The sequence below is a fragment of the Pinus tabuliformis genome, chromosome 1_2 (assembly GCF_031772625.1).
Source record: "Pinus tabuliformis cultivar Carrire ecotype Pingquan chromosome 1_2, CPIR1, whole genome shotgun sequence".
NCBI lineage: Eukaryota > Viridiplantae > Streptophyta > Pinopsida > Pinales > Pinaceae > Pinus > Pinus tabuliformis.
Genome location: NC_142298.1, coordinates 1,344,641,142 through 1,344,660,036, shown reverse-complemented (window position 1 = coordinate 1,344,660,036; position 18,895 = coordinate 1,344,641,142). Strand labels below are relative to the sequence as shown.

Below are 18,895 nucleotides of genomic sequence, written 5' to 3'. Positions count from 1 at the left end.
GCATCTGATTAGAGAGGCTCATGCCTCCAAGATTGCAGGGAACTTTCATGTAGGGATGATCGTGGCTAAATTGTAGAGGTATGTGTATTGGCCCAAGATGCAAGAAAAAGTAGCTAGGTTCATAAGACGATGCATGATTTTTTGTACCATTAAGCCTAGCAGCAGGAAACATGGTCTGTATCGTCCCTTACATGTACCTACTCATCTTTGGGAAAGTATTTCCAAGGACTTTGTGGGAGGCTTACCGATAACCAGGAAGGGACATGACTACCTGTTCATGGTAGTTGATAGGTTAAGCAAGATGTGTGTTCTAATGCCCTGTGAAAATACCACCAACGGACAAGAAGTAGCAAACTTGTTCTTTGGACAGGTCTAGGTGCACTTTGGGATACCAAGGAGCATCATTTCAGATAAGGATACAAGATTTCTTAGTGCATTCTAGACTACATTGTGGGAGAAGAAGGACACGAAGTTGAAGAGATCTACAACATTCCATCCACAAACAGATGGGAAGACATAAGTAGTCAACATGACTTTGGTTCAGTTTTTGAGGGGTTATAACTAGAAGCATCTAAAGACCTGGGATGAGAATCTGGTATATATACAACATTCTTATAATAGAGCGGTCCACACTTCTATAGGAGAGTCCCCATTTGAAACTTGTTTTGGATATTTCCACCTTCACCTTTCGATATTGCATATGGGTAGAAAGGAGGAGTGAAGGAAGATCTTACATGAGATTCTTTGAGGGTTTAAAAAATAATAGAGAATATCAAGAATGTCCATCTACAAGTACAAGAAACACTTCAAAAGTCGCAGATGAAGTATAAGGCGAGACATGATCAAAATAGAACAGATAAATCATTCAAGGTGGGAGACAAAGTATGGCTACAGTTGAACAAGAAGAGGCTACAGGGTCCTAGTAAGAAAATCAAGGCTCTAAGGTATGGTCCCTTTGAGATATTGGAAAAGATGGGTGATAATTCCTATCGACTCAGTTTACCACCATATATGTGCATTTTCTCAATTGTAAATGTGGAGAATTTGAAACTCTATAAGCCTTCCATGCTAGATCAGGAAGAGGAATATGTCCTACCTTCAGTGGAGGATTTGGCACCAGACACTCAGGCAGAATTGACAGAAGGTACGGTTTTGCAGAAGAGGTCCAAAACTAAAATACAAGGGCAATAAAACCTCTGGAAGATTAGGTTGAAGGGAAAACTTCCAGACAAAGCTAAATGGTACACCAGAGAGAAGGTGGAGGAAATATTTTATCACCTCATTTAGTAAAAGCTTTTGGGGACCAAAAGCCTCTAAAAATGGGGAGGTGTGATCCAAATTGGATCATTATATTGTTTTTCATCCATCTTGATGCATTTGGAGTGGAGGAGGAATTAGCTCACGAGACTGTTTTTACAGGCGAGACCCAGTTTGGTGAAACAGGTTCTAAAACCTTCCGGGAGCATTTTGAGGCATCAAATGACGTTTTTTGGGGGGTAAAACTTTTCTTCTTAAAAATAGAACATTCTCATGCTATTCAACACACAGAAAGCTTTCGAACGACGCAAGAATCTTGTCAATCGAAGTCCGTATGCAAAATTTATGCCACTCAGAAGTTGACCTTCCTGTTTTCACACCTAGAGTTTGGGAGGATGCCATGTCAGCCCCCATTATTCATGGGAAGAGGCTAGCCATGATTTTTTTATGTATAAGACTCTAGAACAGTCTATTTTGTAACTCTAGTTAATATTTGATGTAGTCAAACTTAACCACTAGTAGGCTATCGGGTTGTGTTATTACTGGGCCACTAGGAGGAAGGGACACTCCATTCTTTTGAGAGAATTTTGTTCCATAGTTGAGAAAATATAGGTAGAAGAGATAGGAGGTAGAGAACATAGAGAGGATTTGTGCACTATAGTAGCCCACGGGCCACAGACATTACTTATTTGTACTTGCAACCATATTTCCAAATAGAGAAAGAGACTGAAGCTGGGTTTTTGATCCAAATGGAAAATGGCATCAACCCATGGTACTCATCCACCCATATTATTCATTGACCCATGGAATTTACCCATGGTATTGAAAATGGCATCTGCCCGTGGTATTGTAAAATCCACCCATGGTATTCATTCACCCATGGAATTTACCCATGGTATTGTAAATGGCATCTGACCGTGGTATTTTAAAACCCACCCATGGTATTCATTCACCCATGGAATTGACCCGTGGTATTGTAACTGGAAAAAACTATAAGTAACAAGTCACATTTTGTAAAAGGATAGATTGTCCGCCACAATGTAGCCTTTACAGCTCAGAGGCATGTAGCCACACATCTCTTCCCAGAGATAAGCTACCATTGCCCTAGCTGGTTTGTTTCCATTTATGGTTGTAAGCATATTTCATTATTTTCCATTAATGAAATGAAGTATTATTTCCGCTGCATCTTTGTGTATATGGTTATCTCTATAATTTGTTGTGTTCCTGTTTAAATCTGGATCAGTGGGTTTTAATAAAAAGTTTCTTTGTGGTTTTGTTTATTGGGCATTCTCCTATTTTTCTTCTGGCAATGCAAGTTTTCAGATCTTGGGGGTATCTCCTCCCAAGATCCATTTCAATCTTTTAGATCTTAGGGGCCTCCTCCCAAGATCTGGATCAGTGGTATCAGAGCAGGTTACGATTCCATGGAAATGAGGGTTTCATGCATATTTCAGTCTCAATTTTTGCACGAATTTTTTTGGGCAACGACTTTTCAGATCAGATCTGAAACATTTGGTACAAAATTTACAAAAACAAATACCAAATCTGGATTCCTCTTGAAAAATCACCCATTTTCAAAAATAAAATTGGTCGAATCGGAGTTCGGATGTGGGAGATATCGCTGATTTAAAATCAGCTATTTTATCAAAAATTTTGTGACGATGGAACTGTTGCAGTGCGAATCTGAGATCTCAGAGTGTCCAGATAAGGATTTCCAACCCATGGGAAGATGCAAAATGATCCTTCTACTTCTAAAAACAAGTTATAATAAATATTCTGAGTTATATTGACTGAGTTATGCCCATTTTAATTTTGGAGCAGCATTCAGAGTGGGTTTCCATTGGAGATGTGCCCTCCCACCCCACTTTAGTAGGAACCTGCTTCACATTCATCAGTTTCAACATAGCATCATTCGGCTTGGGTTATTTGGAGATGTGCCTTCCCACCCCAGGCTATGTAGACACCTGCTACTTCATCAGCAACCAACATCATGGTTATGGGTCAACCGCATAAAATCCTTGTCATCGAAGTCCATTTGCTAGGCCGCACACTGTCAGAATCACAGTTGGTCACAAGCATTACAGGGTATCTCTATCCTCAGATCTTCATTTATCAGGGTTTTGGGTTAACCACATCAAACCCTTATCTTCAGTGGCTTTTCATATTCAACAAAGGCTTCGCAGGAGGGAACTTTACGCAATGGGGACCATTACTTCTTAAGGAGGGAGGAATGATCCAAATGGAAAATGGCATCAACCCATGGTACTCATCCACCCATATTATTCATTGACCCATGGAATTTACCCATGGTATTGAAAATGGCATCTGCCCATGGTATTGTAAAATCCACCCATGGTATTCATTCACCCATGGAATTTACCCATGGCATTGTAAATGGCATTTGCCCGTGGTATTGTAAAACCCACCCATGGTATTCATTCACCCATGGAATTGACCCGTGGTATTGTAACTGAAAAAAACTATTAGTAACAAGTCACATTTTGTAAAACGACAGATTGTCCGCCACAATGTAGCCTTTATAGCTCAAAGGCATGTAGCCACACATCTCTTCTCAGAGATAAGCTACCATCGCCCTAGCTGGTTTGTTTCCATTTATGGTTGTAAGCATATTTCAGTATTTTCCATTAATGAAATGAAGTATTATTTCCGCTGCATCTTTGTGTATATGGTTATCTCTATAATTTTTTGTGTTCCTGTTTAAATCTGGATCAGTGGGTTTTAATAAAAAGTTTCTTTGTGGTTTTGTTTATTGGACATTCTCCTATTTTTCTTCTGGCAATGCAAGTTTTCAGATCTTGGGGGTCTCTCCTCCCAAGATTCATTTCAATCTTTTAGATCTTAGGGTCCTCCTCCCAAGATCCGAATCAGTTTTCTCCCGAAAGGGTTTCCTAGAGAGCATATCTTGTGTCTTATATGTGTGTGAGATTATTTTGTTGTTCTCTTCATTTCTGCATTAATTACCTTTACATGCATGAACTAATTACAGTAAGATCTACAGATCTAGAAATTAGATAAACAAATGCATAAATGAAGAGAAAAACAAAATAAGAGAATTAGATTTTTAGTAGAATATTATCAGATCTGTTGTGACGAACTATCTAGTGGAATATCCACAGTAGATTATGGATCACAGAGAATCAACTTCTTCACGTTTGAATTGGAGATGGTTCATCCTTCAATGGAAATTGACAAGTGAAAATAATTTGTATCTTCCTTATGTTCAGAAATTCGACCCGATCTTGTAATGTCAATGACTGAAAGCCCTTCCATAGATTCGGTCGGAGAATGGTGAGAATAAAATCGGCCTCCTCTTTATCTTAACGAATCTAGAAAATTCCTCTTGAAATGAAATTCGAACAAAATATTGCAACCTTCCCAAACACGGGTGCAATCGGCCCACTATGCACAGTCTTGGAATGGAAACAACACAAATAACTTGATCTCTTACAGATTCATATCTCCATGGCCATGAGGAGAAGTTGAAAGTAAATGGTGTGCACCACCTAGTGGCCCTTCTGTTTACGTCTTGGTTTGGCTCTCCGTTTGTGCACTGAGCAATGGCCCATGACCCTCCAAACCCCGTTGCGCCAACTTATAACATGACAGATATATAGCTTGGCAGCACTCACAACCAAAACGCCAAATAAATAAATAAATACAACACTGATGGGTTGACGTCTAGATTCATGGAAATCGCCCCCTGAAATATGAATCTTAGGCTCAACATAATGTAAGGGAAATGATTCTGGAGTTGTCCACACTATGAATTGACTCAATCTCTGTTGATTCACTGATCCTTGCTAATATGCGAGCTCGACCACATCAATTATATTTAGTCTTGAGTGAAAACCTTGTCTTTTTAGCGAATTAAACCTTTTTCTTTTCCAGCAAGAAAAAAACATTGTATTTATATTGATATGTATAAACTAGTACATCTATCCAAATATCATATACATCTTGGCATCTCCTCCATATAGAAACATATACATCTATGCATCTCCTCCATATAGTTCTTGTCCACATGATATGTAGACATACAACTCTATCTCATCATCATAAAACAAGAAATATAGTAAGGAAGAGGATCATTGTTCCCATATTAAAGAACACATATATACTTCATCAGCATTAACTACAATGATCCTAATAAACAATAGTGAACCCAAAATTACAAAAAACCAAAAAATAAAACAGTCCATAATATCCATCATATACATAAGGCGAAAACGTAAAATATATATCCTATCCAGGGATGGGAAGAGTCCCCATATCCATTGTAATGTTGCCCAGTGTTAACTCTATATGCATCCTGTCCATAGTATCCATTAGTCCCATATTTGACAGCATATCAACATTCTGGTTGTATTCCCTTCTGATGTGTTGAATTGAATATTCACTATGAGAGCCCCATAAAGACCCAATATGATTGAGCCATCCTTGAAGATGAAGTTGAGTGATATTGCTATTCCCCAATATATGATCAATGATAGCCTTTGAGTTGCCAAATATGTGAATACTAGAAATGTCCAAAAAAGTAGCAAAATATAGTAATCCCCATATAGAAATATTCTCAGCCTTCATGTTTGTTCGCCGACCAACATGCCAATGAACCCAGTACTCCTGCTCCTCTGAGATCCTGAGACAAAAACCACATCCACAAACATCCCTTTGTGTTTCCCCATCAAAATAAGCAGTCAGATATATATCTCTAGGCCCTAGAATATTTTTATCCATGGCCATGGTATCCTTTTTGTGATTTTTTTTTCAATGATACCATTCAAGAGTGCAATCCACGACCCTTGAGGAGTGTTCTCTGAAATTTTCAAATATAATCTTATTGCGCCGTCTCCATATTTCCCATAAATGTATTAAAGGAATGGACCTCCATATACTATTTTGTTTGCACCACCAGCCCAAACAATCCGAGATGTATGAGAATCCTTTTAGAGGGAAATCAATATACTATGCAATATGGCACCAAATATTCATAGAGACCGGACAAGAGAGGAATATATTATCATTGTTTTCCACTGCAACCCTACATAAGACACAAATACTTGGCCCTTGCCAATTTCTCTTTTGTTGATTTTCCCATGTTAAGTTCTTGTTTTTCCATACAAACCATACAAATAAAATGATTTTAATGGGAACTTTCGTTTTCCAAAATTTGTAAAATTCACATACCTCATTTCTGAGTGACCTCTGAATACAAAGAGTGTTATATATATCTTCCACCACAACAAAGTCAGACTTCATCTTACCCCGCCAGGTAATCCTGTCACCTCCATTCTCCCTTCTGATGCCTGCCCACCACAACTCTGATCATATCCGTTCCCACTCCCCATCCAGAATGTTATCCAAGCCCATCTCATATGTCGTGCACCATATCAGGTATTGTCCATTCCATGCAGAGATTACCTGATTTCAATAGAATATCCCTGTATTGTGAAAGCACTGTATAAGAGCCTCCGAGATAGGGAGTTCATTATTAAAACCCAGAATGAAATCATGTCCAATCAAAGTCCAGTGTCCCGAACCAAATGCCCAACAAATGTTCTATTGACTAATTTTCCTGAAGCTTCACCAAATAGCCGACCCCAATGGAGTCCCAATAAGATCCCGACGTAGCCAAAAATAAAAATCTTGATCATTTAAATATTTGTGTTGTAAAATATTACTCCATATGCCTTTGCCAAAAATGACCTGCCATAATGCCTTTTGTAATAGTGCCTCCCCAAAACGCCTCAAATCCAGGATACCCCACCCCCCCATCCTCTTTGGAGTGGTGATATTGGCAAGTTTTGTCAAATGGTATTTTTTCTTGGTAATACCCCCTGTCCAGATATAGTGTGCCATGATACTATTTAGCTTCTTAATGATTGCAACCGGAATATAGTATAAGTGTGCCCAGTACACACTCAGCTGTGTAATCACAGATTGAGCAAGAGTAATGCGGCCCCCCAGTGAGAGACATTTGTTCTCCCAACACGAAATCCTTTTATAATACCGATCCACCAGCCACATCCAATCTATAATTCTATATTTGTTGGGTTTTATGGTATATCCCAAATATTTCAGTCCTCCCTCCAAAGAATCTGCATCGATATCAAATATATCCTTAATGTACTCAATATCCTCCTGAGCGCAATTACCATACAGGATAATTGATTTCAGTAGATTCATATAGAGCCCCAAAGCCCTCCTGAATCTGTCAAATATATATGATAAAGCCCTCCATGCAATCCTATTAATCATGCCCATAATCAATACATCATCCATGAAAAAACTGTGGGATATCTTTATATTGCGGCCCATATCCAGTGGAACGAAAATACCAGTCTCCACAACATGTTTAATATGTACACTTAGACCATCCATGGCCAATATAAAAAGTAAAGGGGATAGGGAACAACCCTGTCTGAGTCCACGGCCCGCCGCGAAGAAATTGGTGGGAAGTCCATTGATTAAAACAACAAATCACACATTTGTAATACAAGCCATAATCCACTCCGAATTCCTAGCCTGTAAACCAATTTTGTTTAAAACCATTCTCAAGTATCCCCAGTCAAGACAATCATATGCCTTTTGGAGATCAACCTTCATGACAACAACATTTAGTTTTCTAATATGTATGGTATGTAAGCATTCTTGAGCAATGGCAACGACATCCTGGATTTGTCTATTTTGAAGAAAACCAAATTGCTCAGGTGATATATATTTGGAAAGAATAAGCTTCATTCTGCCAGCAATAGTCTTAGAAATAATCTTATAAATAAGATTACACAGAGAAATCGGCCTGAAATCTGAAAAGGTCCCAGTGGAAGACCCCTTTGGGATGAGAGCAATGTAAGTCGAATTTATATGAGGATGGATATACCCTCGGATTCTTGACTCCTCGACCATTGCCAATATATCCCCCTGGAATAAGTCAAAAAAATATGTAAATAATTCAACAGTCCATCCATCAGGACCCAGACATTTGTCCTTCTTGAAAGATTTAAGGATCCCCAAAATTTCCTCCCCAGTAACTTCTTTGAACAACTCCTCATTTGCATCATCATTAAACATATATGGGTATCCATCCACCCCCCATATCTGGTCCTCCACATTATCCACCACCCTCCTCCCGTAGGCCGATTCAAAATGCAAAATAGCCGCCCGAGAAATCTCTTCATGTGTGACACATTTGTTTCCATTAGAATCCTTAATCTCCCATATATTGTTAATGTTCCTTCTGTGGTTGGCAAACCAATGAAAAAATTTGGTGTTCCTATCCCCCTCTTGGATCCAAATAGCCTTGCTTTTCAGCCTCCATGAAGCCTCCCGAATCTTCAAAATATGATTTTTCTTCATTTCTAATGTGTGAATATCCATCATTATGGACGCCGGGGGATTTGGGAGGATGAGAAGCTGCCTCAGCTTATCCAGAGCCACCGAAATCTCATTTAGCTCAATCTTCATTTGGGCCTTCTTCTGTCTCTCCCATTTCTTGGCCATTTTCTTTAATTCCCTGAGCTTGTTTACCATATTTGACATAGGGGATATACCCCGCACCTGTGACTTCTGCCAACACTCCTGCACAAGAGCTTCAAAGTCTGGGTCCTGTAACCAAATTTGATTAAATTTGAATGGAATACCAAAACAGAGATCCCCCCATCACCACAAAAGAAATATGGGCCTGTGATCCGATATAAAGTTACTTATGATACCAGACTATATAGAGCCAAGTCTGTCCACCAGATCTTCATGAATAAGGAACCTATCCAGACATTTCGCCACATAACCATTACCCGCCCGCCCATTATCCCAAGTAGGACCAATCTTGGGAGGACAAATATCAACATAGTTGTGGTCCAAAATAATATCTTTGAACCTATCAGACATAGCATCAGTTTTTTTGGAGCCCCCCCATATCTCATCTGCCCCAATCGTGCAATTCATATCCCTCGCCATAATGAGAGACTGTAGATCTAAAATCTCGGATGCAACCAAACCTTCCCAGAAAATGAGACGATCTTTGTATGGAGCATATATGTTGAGAATATGTATATGTCCCGGGAAACCCCTAATACAACCAGCAAGTAGAATGCCTGCAAAACATGAGAAATCCCTCATGTGAACCCGTCTGGGATCCCATAAGGTTGCTAGTCCACTCGGCTGACCAGCTACATCTGTAGCAACCATGTACCAGTCTAGAAACATTTTCCTGAAATAAACAATCACCTGATGTGCAAAGTGCATAGTCTCCTGAATAAGAATAATATATGGTCTAGAAGAGAGGAATAATTCTTTGAGAGCCAAAAATTTTGGAGCGGCCCCTAGTCCCCGAATATTCATAGATAAAATGAAGTTCATGGAAAACCCAAGGAGGCCGCATTTTCTCTAAGGGCCCAAGTGGGAAAGGAAGAAGCAATGGGAACATCTACCAGGACATTAGATTCAGAAGGACAAAAAGGGATAGCCTTTGCATGACCCCTAAAATGTTGATTGTCCCTACCCTTTTTACGATGAACAATAATATTACTCGTAGAAGTAGGACTGATAAGAGGAGATGTGGCACTAGGGGATTTATGAATGGTAAGAGAGTAGAGGTCTAAGGTATTACATTGCTATAAACATTCCAGGTCACTATCCACCGAGTTGGTAGGGGAGGTTACATGAGAATGTGGCGAAATGGGACAAGTCCTGGTATCTGGAGAAGTATGAGGAACCAGTTGTGTAGTAATTTTAGGAATATACATGATATGTGATGGAGAAATATCACCATGTGACATCAGGAGGGAGGGCATCACCCCAGATGTAGACAATTCCATACTAGAAAAAGGCATATTCTGGTTCGACATGGACAATGAGTCATCAGAAAGGGTAGTCCCAGTACCCTTAGAGGAATGGGAAGTGGGAATCTCGATAGGCACGATATTTACGTGTTAAGGTGACAAAAATATAGATAGAGTGCAAGGGAGGGAGAAAGGTGGTGTACCTAATATACAATGTATATCACTCAAATTTTCACTGAGCGCCAGGGCAGCAGGAGACTCAGCAATCCCGCCAGCCTTGACAACAATAATTCTATCAATAAATCTAACTACCAAAGATACCATTTTTAGTTAATCAGGAAACAAAGGATGACCCTTATCACAACAATAGACTCAATCGCTTTAATTTATCTTTGATGGATACAAAGAAGATAATGTACCTTTGGAAGATGCTTCAATAATTTGACGTGTTTGGATGCAGCTGTAACCTCTTTGAATTTCAAATGATAATGGAAAGTTTCGAACTTCAACCTTTCTAAGAGAAATTAAATGACCTCCATAATTAAATGAAAGTGGCCATCATTGTTACCCTTAGCCACCTGGGGAAATATACAATTTCTTAGCCTTACCTCTGGGTCCTATGCCAGGGATCTCACCCTCCTTACTTGGTGTAATGGAACCCCTTCTGCACAAGGACTCCACAATCTCGATTCTCTGTCTCCTATGAAAAAAAAAGTGCTCTTCCAATGAAGCAATATTTGGTAAAGTGTCTCCTATGAACACAAAAAGCTATCTTCCTAGGCTCAAACACAATCTGTCACTAAGGATGTGGATGAACATGCCCCACAGTTATATCCGAGGAACAAAAAACTTCTAGTTCAGGCAAATCAGTCTTCAAAACCCTCTCTACAATCACTGGCAATCTGACAGGATATTTTTCACATATTGTTTGTGCTTCAGTTGTCCTCTCCTCAAATGATGAAACTTTTATTACTCCTCCACCGTGAATGAAATAAAACTCGCTCAATATTACCAAATGCTCCAGATTATAACATGTAAATCAATGAGCCAATAAAAAGCTCTAGAATCCCGATCCCCTAATGGAGTGGTACTGTATTGATGTGATGACAAAGGGAACCTCAATACCCTGAAAAAATATCAAAATCAAAATTGCAGAACTGCCTTAGAGCAACAGTTTCTTCCTTAACCCTTACTTGAAATTGAAAGCTTGATTGACAAACTCCTGCTAATAGGCTGCAACAAATATTACTTGGGTAGATTTGATTTTGTTTCAAAAACTTAATTAACCAACTAGGGTGGCTATGGGAGAACAATGAAATTGACAGAGTTACTAGCTAGGGTGTTTGTGGGGTCACTGAAACTAGTATCTCTTGAAACCCTTGATCTCGTCACGAAATCAATATATAGTAAACCCTTAGGCTCGCAGGAAAAATAGCTTTGATACCATTGTAAGTTTTCCAACACGAAAATTATAAAGGGATATAGATCACCAAAATGTTCCAATTAATAACAACTATCAAATCTAGTTATAATGCATGTATTTACAATTAAAACATCTGAGAAATCAATTTGCCAAAATACAGAATATAGATTAAACCAGAAATAACAGCCACTTTATTTAATAAATAATTATAGGATAATGTATGCTTCTCAACCAAGACTCGAGTGACTCTGAAGCACAATCGTGGACCCTGGATGGATCCACTAGACACTTACACCCACGGGGTTTTCATCCCGGGATCAATCTAGAACTGGCCACACCAAGTTCTCAACAAAACACAATAGGATACACAAACTCCCGATGATCCCATTGTGTGGCCCCTATCCCCATTTATAGGCTTGATGGACTTTCTAGAACCCTTATTTTATTGTTTTCCTTCAAAAAATGAAAGAACATACCATGGTCTGATACCATGGGCAGATTCCCTCCATTTTTACCATATCAAGAAAAAGGGATATCATAGCATTCAAGCGACAAAAAGTCTATTCGAAAACAAGCAGGGGATCTTGAGCAACTCCATGGCAGTTAAAAAATGATTATGCTACCTATGAAGGACTTTATGATCCGCTTCCAAACAAAGGTAACATGTGGTGCAACTAAACACTCGCTGCCTGTGAGAAACAAAGAAATTCTGGAGATGAATTGGCTTATAGATGAAATTATGTGACTGCCACAACTAAAGGGAATCTGGTTGAATAAAGAGTGTGTATTGATGGGTTTCATGTTGGAAATAATAATCCCAACCACCACGATAAACAACTTGACAACAACTATACTTGTCAAGTGTATTTTTGCAGGTTGCGTCTCTGCTTGAAGATGGAAGGACTGAAACCAAGCGCAAACAACTCCGCAACACAACAAAGAATTTAAGGCGTTTAATGTATTTTTGTAAACAGATATGGGCAAGCATTTACTGCACAACTATTGCCCACACTCCACAAACACCTGCGCGATTCTGATCACACTCAACATCATCATTCTCAAACCCTGATGATGGATCCCATTTGGGATTTGAAACGTTGGTACAAAAATGTTCATACTGTGGATTCTCCGGTCAATGATTCAAAACAATGTATTAACTATTTGCTCTGTAATGCATTAATGTAAAAACTTGTATGTTGAGATAAAAAGATAAATGTGAAAGTAATTTGGTAATATAGAGAGAGTAAGAGAGAAAAAGAGTGAGGGTCTGTGGAGAAAATCATAGAGCAAATTTTGGTGGGCACCTGAGAACAAAAATTACTGTGTTTTATTGTGTGTTATTCCGCGTGAAGTGAAAATCCCTATAAACCTTGTTTTACTTGGTAAATGAGCGTAGTCTCATGTGAATGTATTTTCATGTTTTAGAATTCAATCCTAAGTTATTATTGTGTTGCTCCAAACTTACTCTATTCTATTTCGTTTTTTTTTGCCGTGAGTGAATACTGTGTTTTTAAGTCTCTGTGTAATTGCATAAAAGCTAGCTCCGTGAAATCTAGCTCCGCGACTCCACGAAATCGAGCTGCACGAAAGTATCTTCGCAAAATAAATTTACTCTGCCTCTCTGCGTAAATTCTTGAATTTTTCTAACATGGTATCGGAGCGGGTTAAACTCTGTTGGTGTAAAAACAAGTGGTTTTACTAGCAGTTGAATTGTTTTGAGGGAAGAGTGTTTTTAGCATATTTACTCGCAGGTAGAAAGTTTTTTTTTCACTCAGGAATGGAAACATCAAGCACAAGCTTGACTAATCCTCAAATACCTCAGTTTAATGGCAAAAATTGCGGTTATTGGGCTATTACAATGAAGGCCCTATTTTCTTCTCAAGACATTTGGGATTGGGTGGAAAATGGTTTTCAAGAACCAACAGATGCAGCAGCATACAATGCCTTATCTCAACAAGAAATAGATTTGTTAAGGGACAACATGAAGAAGGATTTAAAAGACCTATTCTATATTTTCAAAGCAGTTCATGAAAGTATTTTCCCAAGGGTTGCAACAGCAACGAAGGCCAAGCAAGCATGGGACACCCATAAGACAACCTACCATGGCATGGTAAAAGTCAAGACATCAAAGTTGCAATTGTTGAGGAGATATTTTGAAACACTTTGTATGAAAGAGTCTGAGAATGTAGACTCGTTTTTTACTCATGTAAGTGGGTTGGTTACTCAAATGAGGTCTCATGGTGAGACACTTGAGGAAAGAAGAATAGTTGAGAAATTTTTGAGAAGTTTGCCAGTGAGGTTTGATGCCATTGTTGTGGCCGTAGAAGAGACAAAGGATCTCTCACAGTTCTCATTGGATAAGCTTAATGCATCGCTGATTTCTTATGAACATAGATTGAATAGAGCAACAAGCTCCTCCTTGGAGCATGCCTTCAAGACACAAGTATCATTTGGTCAAGGTCGAGGTAGAGGAAGATCATATGCTAGAGGAAGAGGAAGAAGCCAACACAAAAGTGGAAGAAGCAGCCCTTCAAGCTCAAGTGGAAGAGGCAACAATCAAAATCCAAGTCAAGGCCCATGCCAAAGTCAACCACAAGGTCAGAGGTAAGATAAATCTCAAGTTCAATGTCATTACTGTAAGAAATATGGTCATTATGCAAATGAATGTAAAAGGAAGAAATATAACATTAGTAACAAACCAAGTGTACATTTCACAAAAGAAAATCAGAACCATGACAGCATGTTTTTAGCTTGTAATGTAGCACAAGAAAAACAAAGTGATATATGGTATCTAGATTCAGGGTGTAGCAACCACATGTCACGAAACATATAAATGTTTTCCAATCTAGATGAAAGTGTGAAATTTGAAGTGACATTAGGGACTGATAGCAAAGTATCTGTCATGGGAAAAGGAAGAGATAATATCCTAACAAAGAAGGGGGAGAAGAAGTACATCTCAGATGTTTACTTTGTCCCCTGTCTGAAGCATAACCTCATAAGCATTGGACAGCTCATGTAAAAGGGCTACAATGTCTTTTTCAAAAATGATGTATGCACAATTTTGGTTAGGCCTCCAAGAAGACAATTGATTGCAAAGGTTCATATGAAAAACAATAAAATGTTTCCACTAAAATTAAAATCAGATTTGAAGAAAGAGGGTGCACAAGCACAACTATCAATGATCACAAGAAGAGGGAAGAAAAGAGACAGCTGTCACACAAGTAAACATTCAAGCAAAGGTAAAATATGAAAACTAGTTATAGCATTTGAGATTTGTACATATAAACTTTGGAGGTTTGAATTTGTTGCATAGGAAAGCCATGGTGAAGGGACTACCACTCATAGAAGAACCGGATAGCCTATGTGAAGGATGTATCTTAAGCAAGCAATATAGAGAGACATTTCCAACAGAAAAGTCAGTAAGGACAAAGGCACCTTTGGAGATTGTCCACTCAGATTTATGTGGACCAATGCAGGCACCATCAATTTGTTGCAGCCACTATGTATTGACATTCATAGATGACTACATAAGGAAGACATGGGTATATCTCCTAAAACATAAAAGTGAAGTGTTTGAACACTTTCGCCAATACAAAGCTATTGTTGAGGAGAAAAGTCGACACTACATCAAAGTCCTTAGGACTGACAGAGGTGGAGAATACATCTCAAATGACTTCCTTCGATTTTGTAGGGAGCATGGAATTCATAAGAAATTTAGAACAAGGTATACACCTCAGCCAAATGGTGTAGCGTAAAGAAATAATAGGAACCATTATGGAAATGACAAGGAGTATATTGAAGGAAAAGCATTTGCCAAATGATTATTGGGTTGATGTTGTTGCTTGTGCAGCGTATATCTTGAATAGATGTCCAACCAAATGCGTCTAGTACATAGTTCCTGATGAGCCATGGAGTCGAAGAAAGCATAGTGTCACTCACATGAGAGTTTTTGGATGTGTGGCTTATGCACATGTCTAAGATGAGTTGAGGAAGAATTTGGATAGCAAGGGAGAGAAATGTATATTTGTTGGATACAATGATGAATCCAAAGCATACAAGCTCTACAATCCATCAACCAAGAAAGTCATAATCAACAGATATGTGCAGTTCATAGAAGAGGAAGCATGGGATGGAAGTTTAGAGGAGACAATCAATGTAAAAGCATTATACTACATGAGGACAAAGAGGAATTAACAGAAGCAAGAAATTCCTCAACAATGACTCCCTATACACCTATTCAAGCGCAACAAATCAGGTAGCAAGCAACACAATCAAAAAATTATAGGACAGTTTCACGCAGCCAAGCAAGTGCTTCTCCAAGCACGCTGCGAAGCGCAATGCCAAGTGACATGTCAAGCCCATCTTCAGCAAGCACAAGAAGACCAAAATTCAGAAATTTAAATGAAATTTATGGGCAAGATGAATTTGATGGTAGCACTGATCTGAATTCCTTATTTTCCAAGTTTTATCGTGTAGATGACCCAATCCATTTTGAGGATGCAGTCAAAGAAGAAAAATGGGTTACGGCAATTGAGGAAGCAATAGAAAGGAATGACACATGGGAGTTAGTGAACCTTCCGAAAGGAAAACATGTCATTGGAGTGAAATGGGTCTATAAGACCAAAAGCAACATTAAGGGAAAGATTGAAAGGCATAAAGCAAGGCTAATTGTCAAAGGATACAAGCAGCAACATGGAAGAGATTATGGAGACGTTCGCGCCGATTGCGCGGATGGAGACAGTGTACGCAGTTGTGGCGATTGCCGCGTAACACAAATGGAGAGTGTATCAAATGGATGTAAAATCAACGTTCTTGAATGGGGTACTAAAAGAGGAAGTGTATGTTGTGTAACTGCCTGGTTATGAGATAGAAGACCAATAAGACAAAGTGTATCGGTTGAGGAAATCTCTTTATGGGTTGAAGCAAGCACCGGGTGCATGGTACAGCATGATATATGCTTACCTGTTGGAAAATGGTTTTGACAAATGTGACAGTGAACCTACTCTCTACATCAAAGAGAGCGAAGGTAAGATTCTCATTGTCGTCTTATATGTAGATGATTTGATTTTTACAGGCAGTGATGATGTCCTCATCGTTGATTTCAAACAAGTCATGAAGAGTGAATTTGAAATGACTAACTTGGGATTGTTAAAATATTTTTTGGGCATAAAAGTGAAGCAAACAGAAAATGGCATTTTTATCTCTCAAGCAAAGTATGTGGCAGACATTTTGGAGAGGATTAAAATGCAGAACAACAAGTTCGCACCATTTCCAACTATCATGGGGTTGAAGTTGAGCAAAGAAGATTGCAGCAGTAATGTCAATCCAACATTAGACAAAAGCATGATAGGCAGCTTGATGTACTTGACCGCCACTAGGATGGATATAATGTATGCAGTAAGTTTAGTGTCAAGGTTCACAGAAACACCTAAGGAGACACATTGGAAAGTAGCGAAAAGGATTCTAAGGTATGTTAATGGGACAAAACAGTATGGCATTTTGTACACTGCAACAAGTGATTTCAGGCTGGTTGGTTACACTAACAGTGATTGGGAAGGAAGTGTCGATGATAGAAAGAGCACATCAAGATATCTTTTTCATTTGGGTTCCGGAGCCATTTCATGGGCCTCTAAGAAACAACCAATAGTGTCACTGTCAATAGCAGAAGATGAATATGTCGCATAACAACAGCGTGTTAGGCAATTTGGATGAGAAGGATGTTGAGGGATCTTCATTATAAACAAGAGGGAATGACAACTATTTTCTGTGACAACACCTTAGCAATTGCATTATAAAAGAATTTTGTCTTTCACAAGAGAACCAAGCATATTGATGCTAAATATCATTTTATCAAAGAGTTGATTAACAATGATGAAATTGTGTTGCAACACTGCAGGTCACAGGAACAATTTGATGATATATTCACAAAGCAATTGGCACGTGAAAGCTTTATTTATCTAAGAAACTATTTGGTAATTGTCAATAGAATTAAGGGGGAGTGTTGGAAATAATAATCCCAACCACCACAATAAACAACTTGACAACAACCATACTTACCAGAAGTAAATTTGCAGGTTGTGTCATTGCTTGAAGATGGAAGGACTGAAGCCAGGCACGAACCATTCCTCAACACAACAAAGAATTTAAGACATTTAATGTATTTTGGTAAACAAATATGGGAAAGCATTTACTGCGCGACTATTTCCCACACTCCACAAACACCTGTGCTATTCTGATCACACTCAACAACAACAATGTATTAATTATTTGCTCTATAATGCATTAATGTAAAAAATTGTATGTTGAGATAAAAAGATGAATGTAAAAGTCATTTGGTAATATAGAGAGAGTAACAGAGAAAGAGAGTGAGGGTCTATGGAGAAAATAGTAGAGCAAATTTTGGTGGGGGCGTAAAAAAACAGTTAGTGTTATTCTGCATGAAGTGAAAATCCCTCTAAACCTTGTTTAACTTGGTAAATGAGTGGCAGTCTCATGTGAATGTATTTTCATGTTTTAGAATTCAATCCTAAGTTATTATTGTGTTGCTCCAAACTTACTCTATTGTAATTCGTTTTTTTTTGCCGTGAGTGAATACTGTGTTTTTAAGTCTCTATGTAGCTGCACGAAATCTAACTCCGCCACTCCGCAATAATTTTACTCTACCTCTCCGCGTAAATTCTTCAATTTTTCTAACATTCCATATATCAAATAGGTGGTTGGAGCTAGAGGACCGATTACTATACATGGAATTAGAGAACATGAAAATAGATTTGAATACAACTTCAATGCGTTGTGAACAATCTCAGAATTCATTGATAGATGGAGCCTCTCCAGGATCCAATACAAAAAAGTTCAACAATTTGATTCAAAAAAATGGTTCCTCTACTTGGAATGTTTGCTTCGTGACAATTCAATCAATAGAAGATGGTCGTAAGTTCGCCCACATACACAACCAAGTTATGTTTAATGAAGATATTTACGTGAGTAAAGTAGCATCCATGAATGTCAGAAGTATAGGATGGAGTTGAAAAAAAGATTATGAATACAAACTTATTGTTGTAGTTGACTTTTAATCCCGAGATGAAATAAACCAGCAGGAGGCTCATACTAAGGCTTTTGTGTCAGGGTCCAAATACGAATAGATACAACTTAAAAACCAATAGAAGAATAGGATCCGTCGAAATTGGTCAATCTCTGTTTAATTATTGCAGGATGCCATAAGTAAATTTTGAGGGCATTTTCTAGACATTTACGAAGAATTTCAAGAATCCTCGACATGGGTGTTTTGCAAGTCGGCCCTCATTTACTTTCTCATGGGTGGATTCGAAAATTTGTGAGAGATTTTTCCGACCCTCATGGAGGGTATATGCCTAGTGCAAAACACCATAACAAATTAATGAATAAACCAAATCAATTG

The 18,895-nt window shown here is 38.5% G+C and overlaps 1 protein-coding gene across 1 annotated transcript; it reads right to left on the bottom strand.

Moving 5' to 3' along the window:
* Positions 1-6,858: 6,858 nt before the first annotated feature.
* LOC149211212 (uncharacterized) lies at positions 6,859-7,656 on the bottom strand. Its single transcript, XM_089399216.1, has one exon. It carries the CDS (start codon positions 7,654-7,656, stop codon positions 6,859-6,861), a length of 798 nt encoding a protein of 265 aa, XP_089255342.1.
* Positions 7,657-18,895: the final 11,239 nt, after the last annotated feature.

Coding starts and splice junctions, on each gene's coding strand:
- LOC149211212 (XM_089399216.1), bottom strand. CDS start 7,656: ATGGATGGTCTAAGTGTACATATTAAACATGTTGTGGAGACTGGTATT.